The 18,620-nt window shown below is 35.4% G+C and overlaps 2 protein-coding genes across 14 annotated transcripts; one reads left to right on the top strand and one right to left on the bottom strand.

Annotated features, from left to right (window-relative positions):
* The first annotated feature begins 2,959 nt into the window (after positions 1-2,959).
* Positions 2,960-9,021, top strand: LOC107859483 (pentatricopeptide repeat-containing protein At4g13650). 13 transcript variants are annotated; one of them, XM_047407011.1, is made up of 7 exons: positions 2,961-3,333; positions 3,431-6,549; positions 6,668-6,715; positions 7,509-7,572; positions 7,705-7,813; positions 8,312-8,439; positions 8,826-9,021. In XM_047407011.1, the coding sequence occupies exons 1-4, from the start codon at positions 3,283-3,285 to the stop codon at positions 7,561-7,563; spliced, it is 3,273 nt and encodes a 1,090-aa protein (XP_047262967.1). In that variant the 5' UTR covers positions 2,961-3,282; the 3' UTR covers positions 7,564-7,572; positions 7,705-7,813; positions 8,312-8,439; positions 8,826-9,021. The 13 variants fall into 13 exon arrangements, with proteins under 13 accessions (XP_047262963.1, XP_047262967.1, XP_047262962.1 ...); XM_047407006.1 differs by having other exon boundaries at positions 7,886-8,439; XM_047407007.1 differs by having other exon boundaries at positions 2,960-3,333; positions 7,667-8,439.
* A 266-nt stretch (positions 9,022-9,287) lies between these two features.
* LOC107859484 (putative PAP-specific phosphatase, mitochondrial) lies at positions 9,288-17,781 on the bottom strand. Its single transcript, XM_016704523.2, has 9 exons — positions 17,502-17,781; positions 17,271-17,373; positions 16,306-16,408; positions 14,840-15,048; positions 14,131-14,190; positions 13,070-13,446; positions 10,859-10,937; positions 10,742-10,792; positions 9,288-9,765 (listed from the first exon to the last, which is right to left on the bottom strand). Exons 1-9 carry the CDS (start codon positions 17,594-17,596, stop codon positions 9,616-9,618), a joined length of 1,227 nt encoding a protein of 408 aa, XP_016560009.1. The 5' UTR covers positions 17,597-17,781; the 3' UTR covers positions 9,288-9,615.
* Positions 17,782-18,620: the final 839 nt, after the last annotated feature.

Below are 18,620 nucleotides of genomic sequence, written 5' to 3'. Positions count from 1 at the left end.
CTGCAGCCCTCTTTCCATCCACTTTTTAAGGCCCCAAGACAAATGTAAATGCCCGTAAACACCTCTTTTCTTGGAATTGCATTTTTGGATGTCCTAATAGATACAGTGGTACCAGGATTGGTGGTCCTCAACTATTTAGTATAGTCATAGAACCTAGAAAACTCTTTAACAAAATCATCAAAATTTTCATTAAATATTCTGATTTTTGTCTTTCTACAGGTTGTTTTACCAACATACAACCCATAGTCCTTTCTTAAAAGTGCTTGAATCTGATGCAATTTTATTGATGGATCACTCATAATCCTATTCCTGTAATGTTTAATAATCCACAAAGGATTGCACATCTTATTTCTTGTCCTTTTAGAACACTTGTGTACAGGAAAGTAAGTTTTCACAGTAAAAAATTCTGTGTTATCAACACTTTTAAGAATAACCCAAGGACAACGCTTATGCTTATACTTACCCCTTACTCTTTCCTTCTCATTAGGTTTCGACTTAACGTTCATACCTTTTTAATAGAGTAACTCTGCAGTGCCTCTATAAACTCAATAACATTCAAAAAAACCCATATACAATTGAAAACATACCTTCTTTGCAGTTCTATCAAAGTAGATCTTGCTAGAAGAAGTTCTAGGTAATGGATCTACCACTTCATCATCATCAACAGGATCTCCTTCCTCTTCATCACTAATGTCACTATTCGGATCTGAACTATCAAATAAGGGTATTCCCCACCCAGTTTACCTTTATATCTAACCCCTTTGTTCTTACAAGTATCCTCAAAACCAGCATCTATATCTACTGGTCCAGATGGTATCTCATCTAGATTCACCCTATCAGCCTTTTCTTTTGCTTATTTACCAATGTTAGCCTTTTTAGCTTGACAACTCTTCATCAAAATCATTCAACTTTTCAATATTTTCATCAACATCATAAAGTGAATCATCAATAGAATCAGTGAAATCAAAATCTAATTCAGAATCAGATGTTTGGAGATAGTATGTGGAGAAATCATTAAATTGACCTTCACCTAAGTCTTCACAAGAAATCTTAGTTTTTTCTTTTTCTGCCCTAGGAGACTGATTTTCATTTATATATTCATCTTCATTTATATCCAATGGATGAGATGAAGACACATCAGCCCTATCAGGTTCAAAAGGAGACGTCACATCACCATTACTAAGTAGTAATAATGGTGAAGTGGCTGCAACATCATCATTAACAACTATAGGTTCACTAATTTGGTGAACCACATATACATCAACCAAATCTTCATTTTTTAAACTACTTATTAGGCTTAAAATATCAACATCATTTTCTAACTTGTAATAATAACCCTTTTTGTTTACTCTACACCAAAAGGTTTCAATTTTTTCCACATCAAAATCTGCTGCTAAGTTATGAAACAACATAACATGAAGCTCATCAACATCTACTTTAATTTTATCAGGAATACGAACTCCATTTGCATACCTTAAATCAGGCTCTGACAAAAAGACACCCTCATAGGTGAAATGAAGTGTTACAATTATATCAATTTATTTAGAAAACTTATAAAATAACAAGATAACATATACATTAGACAATTATCCACAAAATCCTAATTTTTAAAGAAAAAACAAAAGGAATAAAAAATCAATTCTGATTTTACCATAAAAGTCCTAAAGTGTAATTTAAATAACAAAACATGCCATTGAAGGCATAAAACTGCTATACACACGTTTAATAGGAGCATTAAACAACAAAAAAATCAAAAGCCCCAAAATTTTCGAACTCAATTCTGAATTTACCAAAAAAAATTCTAAAATTTAATTGAAATAACAAAAAATGTCATTGAAGACATAAAACTGCAATATATAGCCATAATACAAGCATTAGACAATAAACAAATCAAAAGCCTCAAATTTTTTGGACTCAGTTTTTCATTTTACGAAAAAGGCAAAACCCTAAATTCTAATCAAAACCCGATATATGTCATTGAAGGCATATCATCACTAAAAATACTACCTACAACAATACTACAGACGAAACAGAGCAAAATCAGACAAAAAATTGAAGAAAAAAGTTCTTAATCTCGAAAACCCTAAAATCAGTAGAACGGACAACCATTAAATTGACTAGAAGCTTCAAAATAAACTACCACAGACTACAACTACACCAAAATATTAAATACTTACAAGGATTGCAAGAACGTTCAACAACTATCGGCCTAAATTAACCTAAAATGGTGGTAATTTTTGAGTTTCGGATGAGAGAGAGGAAGGGCGTAGAAGAAGAGTTCAAATGACCAAAATTTTAGGTCAAAATTTAGTATTTATACTCTATACACGTCATTTCATACGTGAAAATTATTTTACACATAATTAATGACGTGGTCGCAATTGTGCAACACGCATAGCTGAGTAGACCGACAAAGGATTTAAAAAATTGCTTTTTAGTGGGTTTAGATGACAAACATGTAAGTAGAAGTGTCCAACTTATATAACCGACATAGTACAGGGGTCCAGAAGGTCATTTTGTCTTTCCTATTCAAGAGTTTAAATAAAGTAAATTTCGATTAATGTGATTCTTTTTATAATATTGGTATGAGAAAAAATATAATTTAAAATATTTTTTTATAATTTTTTAATATTTTAATTTTAATATTCTGAATTAATTTATTTTAATTCAGTTTCAAAAAATTAGTTGAAACTCATGAGAAAAGAAATTTTAAAAAAAATTCATGAGCAAAGATGATAATTATTTTGATAGCGTAACTAAGAGGTCACGCTGTTACAGGCTAAACCCGTCTAAATAGTTTTATGATATATTAATATTTTAATGCGCATGGTGCAGTTTTAATTTTAGTGCAACGGATCGTCATTTAGAAAGAATATATTATATGTATTTATATTTCGTGCTGCCGTGGCATTTGACTCTATAGTTAAGCTTGAGCTTTAACTTGCAACTTGATTTTTTTAAAAAAATTTAAATTTGTGATTTGAAGTAAAGATTGTTCTATCTTTATAAATTGTTGAGGAAAAACACTAGTTTAAAACATTACTCAGATACCTCAAAGAAGAGGAGAAAACAAAATTGGTGCTCAATTAGGTTTACAAAAGATGAATTTAGTGGAAACCCACAGTACAGCAAAATAACAACAACAACTACCTGTGAAATTATGCAGACTTTATCACTATCTCGACAGAGATAAGTGTAGCGAATTTAGATTAAAAAAAAAAGAAACAGTGAATCAACTATAGCAACTAATAAGGGAATTGTGCAAAGAATACAGCAAAGTAGATGATGAAAATTATTCATTCCCTTTGCAAGTATTCTGATTGTCTTCGAAAGGTAAAATCTTTAAACAAAAATTCTTTCTTTGCGTTGTTTTTTTTTGTAGCTACTTTTTCTGTTCCGAAATATTATGCTTTTCTTTTCTGATTTGCAGGAAATTTGGCATTTTCAATATCGAAAACCAATTAGATTGAGCAACTGTACTTTTACTAGTTGTGCAAGTATAAATTCACTGGTTCTTGATGGTTGTTATGATGAAGAAAATGAATATTACTCATCCATTGGTCATCCACGAGTAACGAAAGATAATGGATATTTCGATTATACGTATTATCTAAGTTTACTAGATAGTTGCTTGAGTGAAGGGTCAATTTTAGATGCAAAGAAACTACATGGGAAGTTGTTGAAATTGGGATTTGGTGTTGACTGTAGTGTTGGTGTTAGGTTTCTTGATATTTATATTGCTGCTGGAGATTTATCTAGTGCATTGAAAATATTTGATAATTTGCCAAGTCGGATTAGAAATGTGTCTTGCTGGAATGTATTTTTGTCTGGTTCTTCACGGATGAAAAGAAATGATGTAGTTTTTAATTTGTTTTCTCGAATGATTAGAGATGGAGTTAATCCGGATGAGTTCACGTTTTCTGGAGTTCTGCAAGCCTGCGGTGATTGCAAGGTTGCATTTTGTTTCCGGGGTGTTGAACAGATTCATGCTTTGATTTTGCGCTATGGTCTTGGCTTGCAGCTTATTGTTTCTAACCGTTTGATTGATTTGTATTCTAGAAATGGATTTGTAGATTCTGCTAAGCAAGTCTTTGAGGATATGGTGGTAAGGGATAGTTCATCTTGGGTTGCCATGTTATCTGGTTTTTGTAAGAGCAACCGAGAAGAAGATGCTATTCTACTATATAAGGATATGCGTAAATTTGGAGTTATTCCGACTCCATATGTTTTCTCTAGTGTTATAAGTGCATTAACAAAGATAGAAGCATTTAATTTGGGGCAACAGCTCCATGCTAGTATCTATAGGTGGGGATATTTATTTAATGTTTTTGTAAGTAATGCCCTTGTTACGTTGTATTCTCGCTGTGGATACTTAACATTGGCCGAAAAAGTATTTGTTGAAATGCCACAGAAGGATGGAGTTACCTATAATTCCCTAATCTCTGGTCTCTCTTTGAAAGGATTCAGTGATAAGGCTCTGCGGTTATTCGAGAAAATGCAGTCAAGTTCGTTAAAACCTGACTGTGTTACAATTGCAAGCCTCTTGGGTGCTTGTGCATCGTTAGGAGCTATTCAGAAGGGAAGACAACTGCATTCTTATGCAACAAAGGCCGGTCTATGCTCAGATAGCATAATTGAAGGTTCTTTACTTGACCTTTATGTTAAGTGCTCTGATATTGGAACAGCCCATAAATTTTTCCTCGGAAGCCAGATGGAAAACATTGTCCTTTGGAATGTGATGCTCGTGGGTTATGGGCAGATGGGTGATTTGGATGAATCGTTCAAAATCTTTTCACAGATGCAGTTTAAAGGGTTACATCCTAATCAATACACATACCCCAGTATATTGAGAACCTGTACATCTGTGGGTGCTTTGTATCTTGGAGAACAAATACATAGTCAAGTTTTAAAAACTGGTTTCTGGCAGAATGTTTATGTATGTAGTGTGCTTATAGATATGTATGCCAAGCATGAAAAATTGGATGCAGCGGAGAAAATTTTTTGGCGTCTAAATGAGGAAGATGTTGTATCTTGGACATCTATGATTGCTGGCTATGCTCAGCATGACTTCTTTGTTGAAGCTCTAAAACTTTTTAGAAAAATGCAAGACCATGGTATTCAATCTGATAACATAGGATTTGCAAGTGCAGTCAGTGCATGTGCTGGCATTCAAGCACTTGATCAAGGGAGACAAATCCATGCCCAGTCAGTGGTGTCAGGCTTCTCATTAGATCATTCAATAGGCAATGCGTTGATTTTTCTTTATGCTAGATGTGGCAGAATACAAGATGCATATGAAGCATCTGACAAAATTGATACAAAAGATATTATTTCATGGAATGGCTTGGTATCAGGTTTTGCCCAAAGTGGATTTTGTGAAGAGGCATTGAAAGTGTTTTCTAGATTGCACAGAGACGGAGCGGAAGCTAACATGTTCACATATGGGTCTGCTGTTAGTGCCGCTGCTAATACCACTAATATTAAACAGGGGAAGCAGATTCATGCTAGAATAATAAAGACTGGTTATAATGCCGAAACAGAAGCTTCTAATGTCCTGATCACATTGTATGCAAAGTGTGGAAGCCTTGTAGATGCCAGGAAAGAGTTTCTTGAAATGCAAAATAAAAATGATGTGTCGTGGAATGCTATGATAACAGGTTATTCTCAACATGGACGTGGCAATGACGCTATAGAACTGTTTGAGGAGATGAGACATCTTGGTGTGAAACCAAACCATGTCACCTATTTGGGTGTTTTATCAGCGTGTAGCCATGTGGGTTTAGTGGACAAGGGGCTTTGCTATTTCAATTCAATGAGTAAAGATTATGGTTTAATGCCAAAACTAGAACATTATGCATCTGTTGTAGACATTTTAGGACGAGCTGGCCATTTGCTGCGTGCAATGAAGTTTGTGGAGACTATGCCAATAGAACCTGATGCTATGATTTGGAGGACCCTCCTAAGTGCTTGCATAGTTCACAAGAACATTGAAATAGGCGAAGAGACAGGTCACCGCCTCTTAGAATTGGAGCCTCAAGACTCAGCAACTTATGTTTTACTATCAAATCTATATGCAGTTCTTGGAAGATGGGATTCTCGGAACCAGACAAGACTACTGATGAAAGATAGAGGTGTTAAGAAAGAGCCAGGTCGTAGCTGGATTGAAGTTAAAAACACTATCCATGCATTTTTTGTTGGAGATAGACTCCATCCATTAGCAAATCATATCTATGACTTTGTGGAGGAACTAAATAAACGGGTAGTTAAGATTGGTTATGTCCAAGACAATAATAGTCTTTGGAGTGATTTGGAGTTGGGACAAAAAGATCCAACTGCTTATATCCACAGTGAAAAGTTAGCTATTGCCTTTGGACTTCTAAGCTTGCCTGAAATGATTCCCATACGAGTGATGAAGAATCTCCGCGTCTGCAGTGACTGCCACAACTGGATAAAGTGTGTGTCGAAGGTTGCAGATCGAGCCATTGTCGTACGGGATGCATACAGGTTTCATCATTTTGCAGATGGTGAATGTTCTTGCAATGATTTCTGGTAATTGGAACTATTGAAGGGTTGCAGTGTGGTGAACTGCCAGTGTTTGAGATTGATGCTCTGGATACCTTTATCAATAGAGGGATTAACATTTCATCTTGATGATATTTTTGGTTAGGTTTGTTATGGCCTTGGTTCAGAAGTCAATTTATCTGCGGCCATTCAGGTCAACTATAGTCCGTAATATTCATCTCTTTCCAACTATCAAAAGTCCCCTATAGTATACTTCAGTGCCCATTTTTTCAGATCCGGCAAAACTACTGATTTTAATTGCAATGATTAAGCTTACCCTTTAATTCCCCTTCAGGAAGCACAATTACAATTAGGTGTTAACTCTGCTGTAAAAATATAAAAAGAACGGTGTGCTATCTTCTCAATAAACTTACCATATTCTACATTTGTTAGTTGTAAAGTGTGAAGCATATATACTGCTATGTCGATGTTTGCATATTATTTAGAAGTTGATACCTCTGGGGTATGTGAACTTCCTTCTTTTACAATCAATCAAAAGATGATTGGTTTGCCCAGACCATCTGTAAACACATCCCCTACTGATCAGTAAGGTTGCATGTACTTCTTGTTCTTGGTCTAGTAGTAAGAGCGTAGTACATGATGTGGATTAGGTGCACATAAGAAATTCGAATCCTCGACAGACAAAAGCCTAGTATTTAAATGTAGATGGGTAGAAGGGCGGGTCCATTGTCCAACAAATGCCAAGGTTTGAACCATACTCCATGGACCCAGGTTATTTCTCGGTTATATAGAGAATATCTCGAGTAGGTTTCAAGGTAGCCAAAATAACCATGATTCCATGTCTCTGTTCCGTTTGTGGCAACCTCGCCTTCTAGCCCCTCTTTCTTTTTGTGTCAATCTGGCATGAAACTCTTTTGAGAATATATTTTGACATATTTATTTAGCATACATTAACATATTTACATGGTTGGTGCTGTCAACTGCAGTGCATTAGTTTCAAACAACTGGATCAAAAACTGTTTCATGCGTCCTCCCTGGTGATAGATGTTGGTAATGTTCTTCACTCTTAATTCATGTCCTTCTCTTTCGAGTTGTAATTGTTATTTGTAGCTGAGTAATTGTGTCATGCAAGTATTTTGTTCAGATTTTCTTCAGTCAATGTCATAGTAATCAAACTTGCAGAGCATCCAGATAAAAATGAAAAACCGAAGGATCGGAAGAGTAAGCTGAGGTGAAGTTCACAATTATGAGCCACAACGTGAAAGGACCAACTGATTATGTAGCTGAACTGGTTAGTATATTACATTACCATTATTTGGTACGTTCACGGCATTTTTTCTAAAGACAGTGGTGTCTGGGCCAGCTTGACGCACCTAGATTATTCCACTGGGTACATGCTACCTTCCACCAACACATGTACTACTATGCGTCCAAGGCTTAAGTGGAGGAAAAGAAATCAGCGGACTGCTAGGAATCACCAATATATTTTTCATCATATGGTAAACAACATAAGTTTCGGAGGAAAAGCTGTTCAACATTACTCATTCATTGCCTGGTTTGAAACTGCTGGCTATCTTTCTCGATAGGAAAAATCCTAACCAGTAAGCTGAGATCATTATAATATATTAACAGGCATCCAAATTATGATTCCATCTTTCTCATTAGCTTGTACCTTATAATTGTGGAAGTGCATCCTTTGTATAAGGACTGTAGGGTGAGAAATGAGGTTGATAAAATGCTACTTGAAGTATTTTATTTCGTGAATGATTTTGCAAAACTGAAACTCCAGTTGCCAGAGGCAGATGATGCTGTTGAGGCTCACAAGAAAAATGTGGAGGATGCAAACAAAGATTAATGATGAAGGGCATGTCAGACATGGATGAGTGAGCTACCATTTTCAGATACAGAACTAACCTTGTAAGTTGTTTTTGTCCCAACATCATGTTTCACACAATTCTGTACAATGGAATGTCGTGTTTTGTATGATTGATCACAGAAAAAATAAACGTCAACGTAGAGTTGAGATTAATCTTGAAATTAATTTTTTTTTATTTGATTGAATTTAATAATATCTTGATGTCAAGATTAATCAAATTAAACATAAAGAAACCCTTACAATCAAGTGGTTATTTTACATAATCTCTGAAAGGGAAAAGAAAACAAAAACACATAAAAAGGTTTTAAGGTTTTCTTTTGGCACCTCGAATTTCAACCTCGTCCTATTCTTGCTCGTCTTTTGTAACTTCTTGATGTAGGGATCATGCTATAACTTGTTCATGACAAAGTATTGAACCTTTTTGCAGCAACCACAGACTTCCACTTGTGGAATTGCCCTTTCACTGAAACCAAACAAATACATAAATTTATCCATCTAGAGAAGGGGAGGGAGCATATGTGAAGCTTTGACGCGAAGATAAAGATGTTTATGAGACTTTGTACATGCTATAAGGCATATATGCCTTGTTTTTTAAATCCTAATCCTCAGAAAACTTTAATTTCCTACATGTATGTGGTTTTCTTTTATCCAATTAGAAAACGGTGGGAGATTAAAGCCAAAGTTACAATTAACATGGCTAAAAGGTTAAAAATGAGTGCCTGGAGAATTGATTCAGCTTTCAACTCGCCTTTAGAATAGTTGGAACCATAAAGACTTGTTCAAGTTCTTTCACCGAAAATGGAAAAGAGAAAAATAGTGACTTCATCATGGTACCCTATGAAGGAGAAGAATGTATTTGTATGATTACAGATTTTGACTGCAGTGCAGATGAAAAGAGAAAGATCTTCACTTCATTATAATACCTTGTGAAGGGAAAAAAAATATACAGATCTATAAGACTATACATTCTGAAAGCAGTAAACATGAAATCATTCTCCACAGCATTTCACTAATGAAGTATATTATCTGCCAGTAGAGACCAAAAGAAGAAAGATACAAGTGTTGATGAGAAACAGCAGAGAGATGCTGATGACCGCCAGGTGGAGTACAGAAAATGGAGAAAAAATGATATGTATGCTGTGATTCGTCAAAAGAATGCAAGTGCCATTAACAATTGATGAAGTAGTAGAAATCTTCATTAGTATCTCAGTATCCTGTCAAAGAACTGATGAATTTGAAGAGATCATTCCGATAATCTTGCTATGTAAGCTTCCATTACTGGCAAGAACGCCGCCTGAAGGAAATATGAGTCTCCTTTCAGTTTGATCAGCTGCAAAATCAAGTGAACTTCCTTCCCAGTCAGTCACCTGACAAGTAACGCAGACGAGAATAACCAGGAACGTGAGCAATCTAGTCTTGCTTATCTTTTATGCATGAATCATCCACAGTCCAATACTATCACACATAAGTTGGACATAGGGTAAAGTCAAAAGTATATCATAACCAGGAGTAGAATCAAAGAAAAAGGTCAAAGCTTCTTAAAAATTTGCCCTCTGCTTTGGGTCCAAGGACAATGCCATATGCAGAACACAAAAAGAAAGAAAATTGAGGCCAGTGAATACTGCATCGAGTAGGGTAAAAAAGTCTTTTGTTTCACCCATTTGCTTAGTGTCAGCCGTCAGGAATGCCTGGATGTGAATTGTGAACTTGCCAGTACACGGATAAGTGGAAAACAGTAGGTGACGTAATGTAGAATAACACATTGCTCCCAGATCTTTCAAATCAAATATGGTTGATTATCTCTGTTTCTTAAGCATACGAGAAAGTTTAAGAATTAAAGTAACTAGAACTAAAACTGTATAACGAGCCTCTCTTGTCATTTTGTGATTCTTCATAATTCTAAGTTCCATGAATCGCTATTTAGGGCCCTCACTTAATTCTTCAAATTATATAATTTTATCAGGCAAGCCTAACAAAGCACAAATCGGTCGTGCAAGAGAGCCAACCTCCCGAACCTGACCAGTTCTTATTTTTTAAAATTTTTTCCTATAAACAGTGAGATGATAAGCCTTCGAAATATAATATCCAGACTGAAAATGAAAAGGAAAAGCTATATCTTCAAATCTGCAATACCAGAGGGTGTTCTTTACATGACTTAATTTTTTTATTAAGAAAAGAAAATAAAAAGGGTGTTGATTACATGCAATATAGTTGACGACTATTTTTTCAATTAAATGATATATCAGCTAAGTCGACTTCTCTAGAACTGGCAACTGTTGGCGCAAGTACGGATAAAGAAGGTATGTGAAAAAGAATGCTGAATGCCAACAGAGAAATGCATACCTTCCCTCCAGCTTCATGGACACATATGATTCCGACAGCATGGTCCCAGACCTACATTCGACAGATATGAGCATCATACTATACTAACTTTACAGTTTCATGAGAATATAATTTCACCTTGATAATAGATGTCGCCTTCTTCCCCTGAATGTAAACCGATGCTCTACCAGAAGCCACCATCAGATATTTGCACAAACTGTAAATTTAGAGACAAAGGTTAATTAAAAAGGATGCGCAAAAACCATCATGAAAATTGAAGTAGTACTTTGATTTTCAGCCCTCAAAAGAGGAAGAAAGAAGACGATGCAAAAGTAATTACAACTCAGCTGTTCAGTCTAAAAGGGAAATGAATTTTATAATCACTTGAAGAATGGTTCTGACGGCACTCTGTTTTCTATTAATATTATATTATTTAGAGCATCCAATCTCTACTGGATGTGAATAATGAGCCTCTCCTCCTTATAAGCTGATAATTGTTACCGAGTGCCAGTCCAAATTCCAACTTTCACACCAAAAATGACTAGTCAAATTCTAAACATCTACGGGAAAAATGACAAATATTCTAGTAGATTATGAACATATATGGGAGAATAGTGCGGATTAGCATATGTTCAAACTAGGAAAAATCGTAGATTGTACGTTTCTGATCTAACTACAGCACATGCTATATTTGTTTGAGTCAAATAAGAAGGGGTTAATGAAGACAAAAGAAGAGCTTATGCAACCAACAAGCAGCTTTATTTTTAAGGTACAGATTGACATTCCAATAATGCATAATGGCGTATAGCAATTTGTACAATAAAAAAAAGGAAATGGTCTGCAGAAAACTTTATGTTGCTCAATGGCACATCATCAAGACGCAATGAATATACTGCCTCAGTAACTACAAGACTATGATCTGCAATTAACTGAATATTTATCAATGAGAACTGTTCAGCACAAGAAAAACAGGCACCAAAATTTCTTACCAGCCTAGACCTACTGTAAGAAAAAGTTGCTGGACATCATATTAAAGGCCTTCCTAGAACACTTGCAACAACTTAGAAGAGATACCAAGCTCACATTCCTGGAACAACTGGAGCAATTTAAAAGATAAAGCAAGCTAATACTTGCTGGAACAAATGAAAAGATCTTGAATCATTGAACTAAAAAGACCGTAGGGAAAGATTGGCTATGAGCTTGAAGGCAAGACTTCACCCACATGTTTTTCTTTCTATCTTGGTGGCCTGGGAAAGGCTTAATCAATACCTTGTAGTTTGTACAACACCCAACTAAATAAGATAGTCCTAAGTGTATTTTGATGTCTAAGATACATGATAGTGCAGTATTGTTAAACATTTCCTCTCTCTCATAAACCAAACTTAAATTCTACATAAAAACACAAATATCATCTTGAACGAGAGGCCTAACGTAAGTTAAAGCATATTTTCCGGAATTGACTTTTTATTTATCAGATAAACTGAGATTTCATTAATACTGCATCCAGCAGATGCTGAAAAGTACAAGAAAAGGGCTGCAGTAGTTGACTCATTATGTGCCTTCTAAGGAAGACCTTTAATTTCTATTGTGAAAAAAAAATCCTTGTGCCGTGGATTATAAGTTCACTTGAGGCAATGATTCTAATTAAAAATGCTCTTGATTGATAAATTCTAATTAAAGATGCTCTTGATTGATAAATTCTAATTAAAGATGCTCTTGATTGATAAATTCTAATTAAAGACGCTCTTGACTGAGGTAGTGGTATGGACTGTGTACGCTTTACCCTTCCTAGACATCATTTTGTGGGAATACACAGGGTATGTTGTTGTTGTAAATTGGAGCCCTGTAGGGGTAAAAACATCCGCTAATGCCTGCAGCAGGCAAGAAAGATTTCACATCACAAGTCTAAGCATTCTTTCTTTATCTAAGTTCACACATCTTAACAACAACAATAACAAGCCCAGTGTATTCCCACACAGTGGGGTCTGGGGAGGGTAAAATGTACGCAGTCCATACCGCTACCCCCGAAGAAGTAGAGAGGTTGTTTCCGATAGACCCCTGGCTCAAGATATATAAAAAAAAAAAAAAAAAAAAAGAGAGTCGTAATGAAACGTGAAGCAGGATGGGTGGCTTAACAGAAGTAAAGAATCAGAAATAGTAAAATAGAACTCAAAGTAATACAGGATAGGGGAACTAAGAGCCATAAGCTATACGAAATAAGAAAAACGAAATTTGGAATAGGGTACAGACCAAAGCCACCCACCACACCCAGTCTCTCCTGACTAGCGGCTCCTACCTATCGACACATGTTACGAATATGAAAATTTGACTTTGAGAAGAATGAATCACCTCCCACAACATGCAGACAGAAGAATTATGCTCCCTTCTCCTATGTTCTGAGGATCTGTTTTTGCATCAAATAAACCCGACAGAGGTAAAGCTTTCCATCTTTGACTTTCAGGAATAGTAAAGCGTGCCTCCTGTACCATTTGGCAGCTGTCAACAGAGCATCTGGTCCAAGTATGACGTGACTCAACAGTTAGTATGTCTGACAACCTCTTTGTCCATGTTCCACAACCCACGTGCGAAACCATGATGATCCCTGATCTGGAACTACTATTTTCTTGGACTCCAATGATAGAATTGTCGGAGCAGTCTTCATGCCAATTAGGGCAGCCCATGACTCCTAAGACAATCTGTCCTTCAACTACAAGTGCCAAACCAACCTGAAAAGATACAACGTTCTTGGCCAAATAAGCATGGGAAAGGGGCGAAGACACAACAATAATCCAGGCAGCAAAAAATCCTATAGAACCAAGTACTAATAGCTTAACCTATTGTAATAATTTATATGATGTCATCATTTTGGTTATCAGGGCACACTTATTTGCAGAAATGTTTTACTTTTATGATAAGAGAAACACTCAGCACTATTGAGGCAAAATAGAAAAAACCAAAGAGGTTTAGGAAAGACAAGTTTAACTTTGGCATCATTGAGTCTTTCAGTTAACAGCATCACAATCTCTAGTACAATTCCAAAACTAAGGTTTTTCCTTCAATATAAACAACACCCATATGCACAACGTAATTCTCTGACAAAGCGATTCAATTAATCACTCTTGGCCCTATATGACGCCGCCATTGTTCCCCCACATTCTCAGTTCCCAATGGGAACTAACTGGCTCAACGGGCAGAGGAAGAGAGCGAGTCGGATGTAACTCCTCAAAACTATGACCATCTACCTTGGCCAGTTCTCTGGAAAACAACCTCAAAATGTTAAAACGTTTTTCTTTTCCAGTTACTCTCAGTCTTGCTTTTTCCTTTAATTATTTGGAAAATTAAAGAAGAAACAAAAAAAATATAAAAGAATAATTACATCATACAAAAGGAAAAGGAATTAAGAAGCATACCACATAGAGAGCCTCACTGCCTTTAACAAACCCTCGTGTACCATCAATAGGATCCAGTATCTGTACGAGGTTGGAAATTTATGAGTGCAGTCCAAATCACTGTGCAAATATAAACTGCAAACATGATCTTTTGTCAGCTGTTGAGGGCATGGACAATAAAAGTCAATTTCTTTCAACCACATAAAAAATCACTGAGAGTAAAGACAGACAAGAAAGTATTCTATTTCCAGACGTCATATTGATATAAGTGGTTAGGGCCTCAAAATTATTAGCATTAATCTGGTAAAAAGTTCATGTACAAAGGAAGACATAATTTCAACTAAAAGAAGGTTATCCAACGGCAAGGAAACTGTTTCCATATACTGTGTCATCCATCCAACCCCCTCCCAACAAACACGACCCATTTGAGAACTTCTTCAGACGTTTCTCAGGAGATATTAATGACACAGTTCTAAATTAACCAGAAGTCTAGAAAGAGAATCTAATTTTGAAATTGTCCATATCGAGGAAATTTTAGTATTCAACACAAAATTGCGCAAATGATCAACTAGACAAATGTGTTTCTGATACAAAAAGGGAAAGAGCAGACCAAATAAATTAAGGAATTCTAGTTCCCTTCAGGAACTTCCCTTTAGATTGAAGCCTCTAGAAGACTTTAATCTTAACCACATGAACTTAGCGAATATCTTTGGAAGCATAATCAACTCACCCAGTAAGTAGCTGGCTTAGGCTCGAATACACAAGCATCCTTTCCCCCTCTGTCAATTGCTTTCAAAATATTATCTTCTGTTACTTCATCTCCTAAAGTTGCTTTATCCTTTACAACACCAACCACTGAGCCAACCAGATTATTTGAACGCAAGAATGCAGAGTCCTCTTCAGCCACCAATGGGATAGAGGGGAAAAGTCTGTTCATCTCTATCAGAATAAGGTTGTAATCCAGTCAAGAAACAATTCATCTTTAGCTCTAACAGAAAACTCAATCAGGCAATTTGACTTTGTTTCCAAGAAAAAAAGAAAAGAAACTAAGGAAACCAAAGGGAAAACACAAAAATAATATGCATAATTTCATCATTGTCAAAACCAAAATTCATGATTTCACCATACTGCAAAAGTTATAACTTAATCATTATTACTTTCATGATTATCCGATTGTTTTTTGAGTGGTGGAAGAGTATTAGACCAGATTTGCTGCATGATCATCTAAGAAGAAAGAGTATGGCATGACGAGAAGCATGGTGCAAAGTTTGACAACCACAATCCATCCTTCCACCGTCAAATGATCTACGATTCTTAAGAGCCAGATTCACTAAAATTTGATTGGTTTTGTTGAATCAGAACTTTAAACTTCTAGCTGGTGCTGTCACTGGCCACTTCCTCTTCAGTCAATAGTAAAACTACGTTGTATTGAGGTAATACACTGGTTAAGTATAACAGTCTACTATTATATAGTTGTTCTCTTCTTTTTCCAATTTAATCAATATAATAAGTCGGTACTACTATCTACAGTTGATTTGGCATAAAGAAAAATGCCAATTTATAGAACAAAGGAATATATTTTTAAAAATGAACAAGGATTATATAACCTTGGCTAAGTACTAATTTGGACTCTCCAAATATGCTACCGCACCCGTGTTGGATCCTCCAGAAAAGTACTAGCTTTGGAAGATACAACACGCAACCAACAACATTTTTGAAGAGATCGAGTAACATACGCTAAGTGTGAACGTTAAATGACCAAAAGATCTTTCCTGAATAGTTATATTTCATTGTTTTTCTAAGTTGAGATTGTTTTATGACCAAAAGATACACGTCTGCATATGCTTGACTGAGAAAAGAAAGCATTTACATTTTCCTAAAGTTAAATTAAGAATCTCATGACAGCTAACGGAGCTCTATTACAGGGAAAATACAGATTAGCACTTTATTCCTCTATGAAGAACAAAATGTGAAAAACATCCAGATATAAGGAAGATTATTCTTAATCAAGATACTTCGTTGCGGTAAGACAAATCAGACTGACTGGCCAGGCTCGTAACTGTTCAATTCAAATTATCCTTCTTTTATTTCTCCCTACTTTTACTGGATAGCTAAACTGCACTCAGCTTTAGTTAATTTATCAAGAAATAATGAGAAATAACTTCTTTCAGTAAATTAAAAAAAAGAAAAATTTACCCAAGCTAACTAAAGCCTGCACTCCAAAGTCTGCAATAGTGACTGGGGTCTGGTCATTTTTCTCAAGAATCCTACCATCACTTGAAAACAACGATTTCTTCACCTAGAAATCATAAAGAAACCACCATTCTTAGTGGATAAAATGGCTGCACTACTTGACATACGGACTACTGAAAAATAAACAAAGAGATGACTATTGGAGAAATGCTCATATTTCAATTCAACCATTTCATGTATCAGAAGCATAGAAGTAAAGCAAGTTTCACCTGAACTAACTGACTATTGTTGCCTTGTTTGAGATAAGGTGCAGACAACTAGCTTCAAAGTCTTGAATTTTAAGCATCTCAGAACAAGTTACATTACTTTAGCATTAATGTGCATTGGCTATGAAACTACTTATAGGACAGGAAAACCTGCATTTTGAATAGCAGAACGCAGTCAGCAAAGACTTTTTGAATCCACATTCTAACCAATTTCTAGAACTTCAGCTTGAAATCCATCATATCTTTCAATTAAACCCGAAGAACTTTATCTCTAAAACGGTAGAAAGATACGAATCCTAGACTTCCTAGCTAGAGGCTAGACGGTATCATACCACGGGACAGAAAAAGTAGCTTTGGTTGATTAGCTCCAACAGTAGTAGTTGCCAAATGCAGCCAACAGAAAAATGAGACTTCCAGTCCCAATTTATATTTGGGACATTCCAAAACGTTTGATACAAGTCCATTTCTATACAACTTCCACAACTTTGAGAGAAATTAACTTTGCATTACTTTATTATTCTCTTCGACAATCACTAGTACAATAAATAAGTCAAATGAAATTCTTAAATTTGCATCTAACATCCTTCCACTATCACTAATCTACTTCAAGTTAACTTTGCAAATATTGTTATGTCTACTCAAATACTGTCATATAAAATAGAATTGAATTAGGTAATTAATCGTAATGAGTGGAGAAATCACATCAACGCAGATACGACAAGCTCGCTCGACAACATCAACAGCAGCTTCCACCTCTCTATAGTATTTTGCTTTCTGCTCCGAGAACGGAAGACTCAAACTCGACCTGGAAATAGAAAAAGCACAGTCATAGCTATTCAAACACAAATTCCGGCGTATCAATCAGCTAATTGAGGTCGACTATATGAATTTTGAGGGAAAAAATCATGCAGAGAGGAGTGAGCTGTGGCTGACCTAACGGCGACGAAACGCCGGCGAAGTGGCGTGCGGAAGGAATGCTGAGGAAGAGCTGCAGGGAAGCGGGAGGCGGAGTAACGGAGAATATCCATTAAGGCTATGAAATCGGAGTCGGGTCAGGTAGTTGGTAGTTGTTAGTTGTCACTCCTGGAAGGTACAACTATTACTGCCAAATGTACATGGGTTATATTAGTTTCTTTGTTGTTGCTTGAAAGGTAGGGTTCGAATGGTGGAAATTGGTGCACCGCTGACCCTCTAATATTTTGCTAATTAAATATCATTATTATAAAAAGTAGAATCAAAATTTACAATTTGTAAATTCGAAATTTATTAATTTGGTAATTATGGTGTATTTTTTTCTTTCCTAGCGAAAATTTGATGATTAAACATAGTTCTTGTGTTGTCGTTTGACAAACAAAAATTTATTATTTAATTTAACGTTAATTGATATTTATATTTTTTAATTTTGATTGTGCGTAAATAAGCACTTAAAGTATTATAAAGTTGAACATGAAAATGAATTACATGGGATTTGTCACTATGATGTGTAGGTCTACTTGTTCAAATTTATGATAATTTGGTCCAAGCTAAATCATATGTTTATGTATAAGTAAGTCTTTTCTTCTCGATTTATTTTATGTATATTTGCATATTAATTACTCTCTTCGTTTTGTTTTAATTGATCCTCTTTCTAAAAATATTTGTTTCAACTTAGTTATTCCTTTGATGAAATCAAAAGAATTTTATTATGTTCTTTCAATATTACCCTTAATATTAAATGACTAAATAAAATGTATTTACTCAAATTTATATTTTCAAAGCACAATTAATAAGGCTAGTTTGATAAAATAAAATTCCTAATTAATATTTTTGTAATGAACGTACCAAGTCAATAGAGGTCAACTAACATGAAACGAGGGGAGTAACTCATAATCTTTTCGCTATAGCTTTTAACTTATCTTAACATTGAATGATAACACATGCACCATATGATATACCCGTCAAATAAATATGACACATGCATGTTACCAGGGGGTTTGGGTCACAGGTGATAAAAGAGTTTTAAAATGAGGTGTAGGTGACACAAGTCTTAATTATTAGTTGGAGGTGACAATT

Source organism: Capsicum annuum, chromosome 2 (assembly GCF_002878395.1).
Source record: "Capsicum annuum cultivar UCD-10X-F1 chromosome 2, UCD10Xv1.1, whole genome shotgun sequence".
NCBI lineage: Eukaryota > Viridiplantae > Streptophyta > Magnoliopsida > Solanales > Solanaceae > Capsicum > Capsicum annuum.
The sequence above is the reverse complement of the archived record's forward strand: the minus strand, read 5'-3'. Positions and strand labels throughout refer to the sequence as shown.

Coding starts and splice junctions, on each gene's coding strand:
- LOC107859484 (XM_016704523.2), bottom strand. CDS start 17,596: ATGGATATTCTCCGTTACTCCGCCTCCCGCTTCCCTGCAGCTCTTCCT. Junction 13,447..14,130: donor GCAGTGAGGCTCTCTATGTG/GTATGCTTCTTA, acceptor GTATCTTTTCAG/GTTGGTTTGGCACTTGTAGT. Junction 10,793..10,858: donor AGGCGACATCTATTATCAAG/GTGAAATTATAT, acceptor TGTCGAATGTAG/GTCTGGGACCATGCTGTCGG.
- LOC107859483 (XM_047407007.1), top strand. CDS start 3,283: ATGATGAAAATTATTCATTCCCTTTGCAAGTATTCTGATTGTCTTCGA. Junction 6,550..6,667: donor TGTTCTTGCAATGATTTCTG/GTAATTGGAACT, acceptor ATTTTTGGTTAG/GTTTGTTATGGCCTTGGTTC. Junction 6,716..7,508: donor ATTTATCTGCGGCCATTCAG/GTCAACTATAGT, acceptor TGTCAACTGCAG/TGCATTAGTTTCAAACAACT.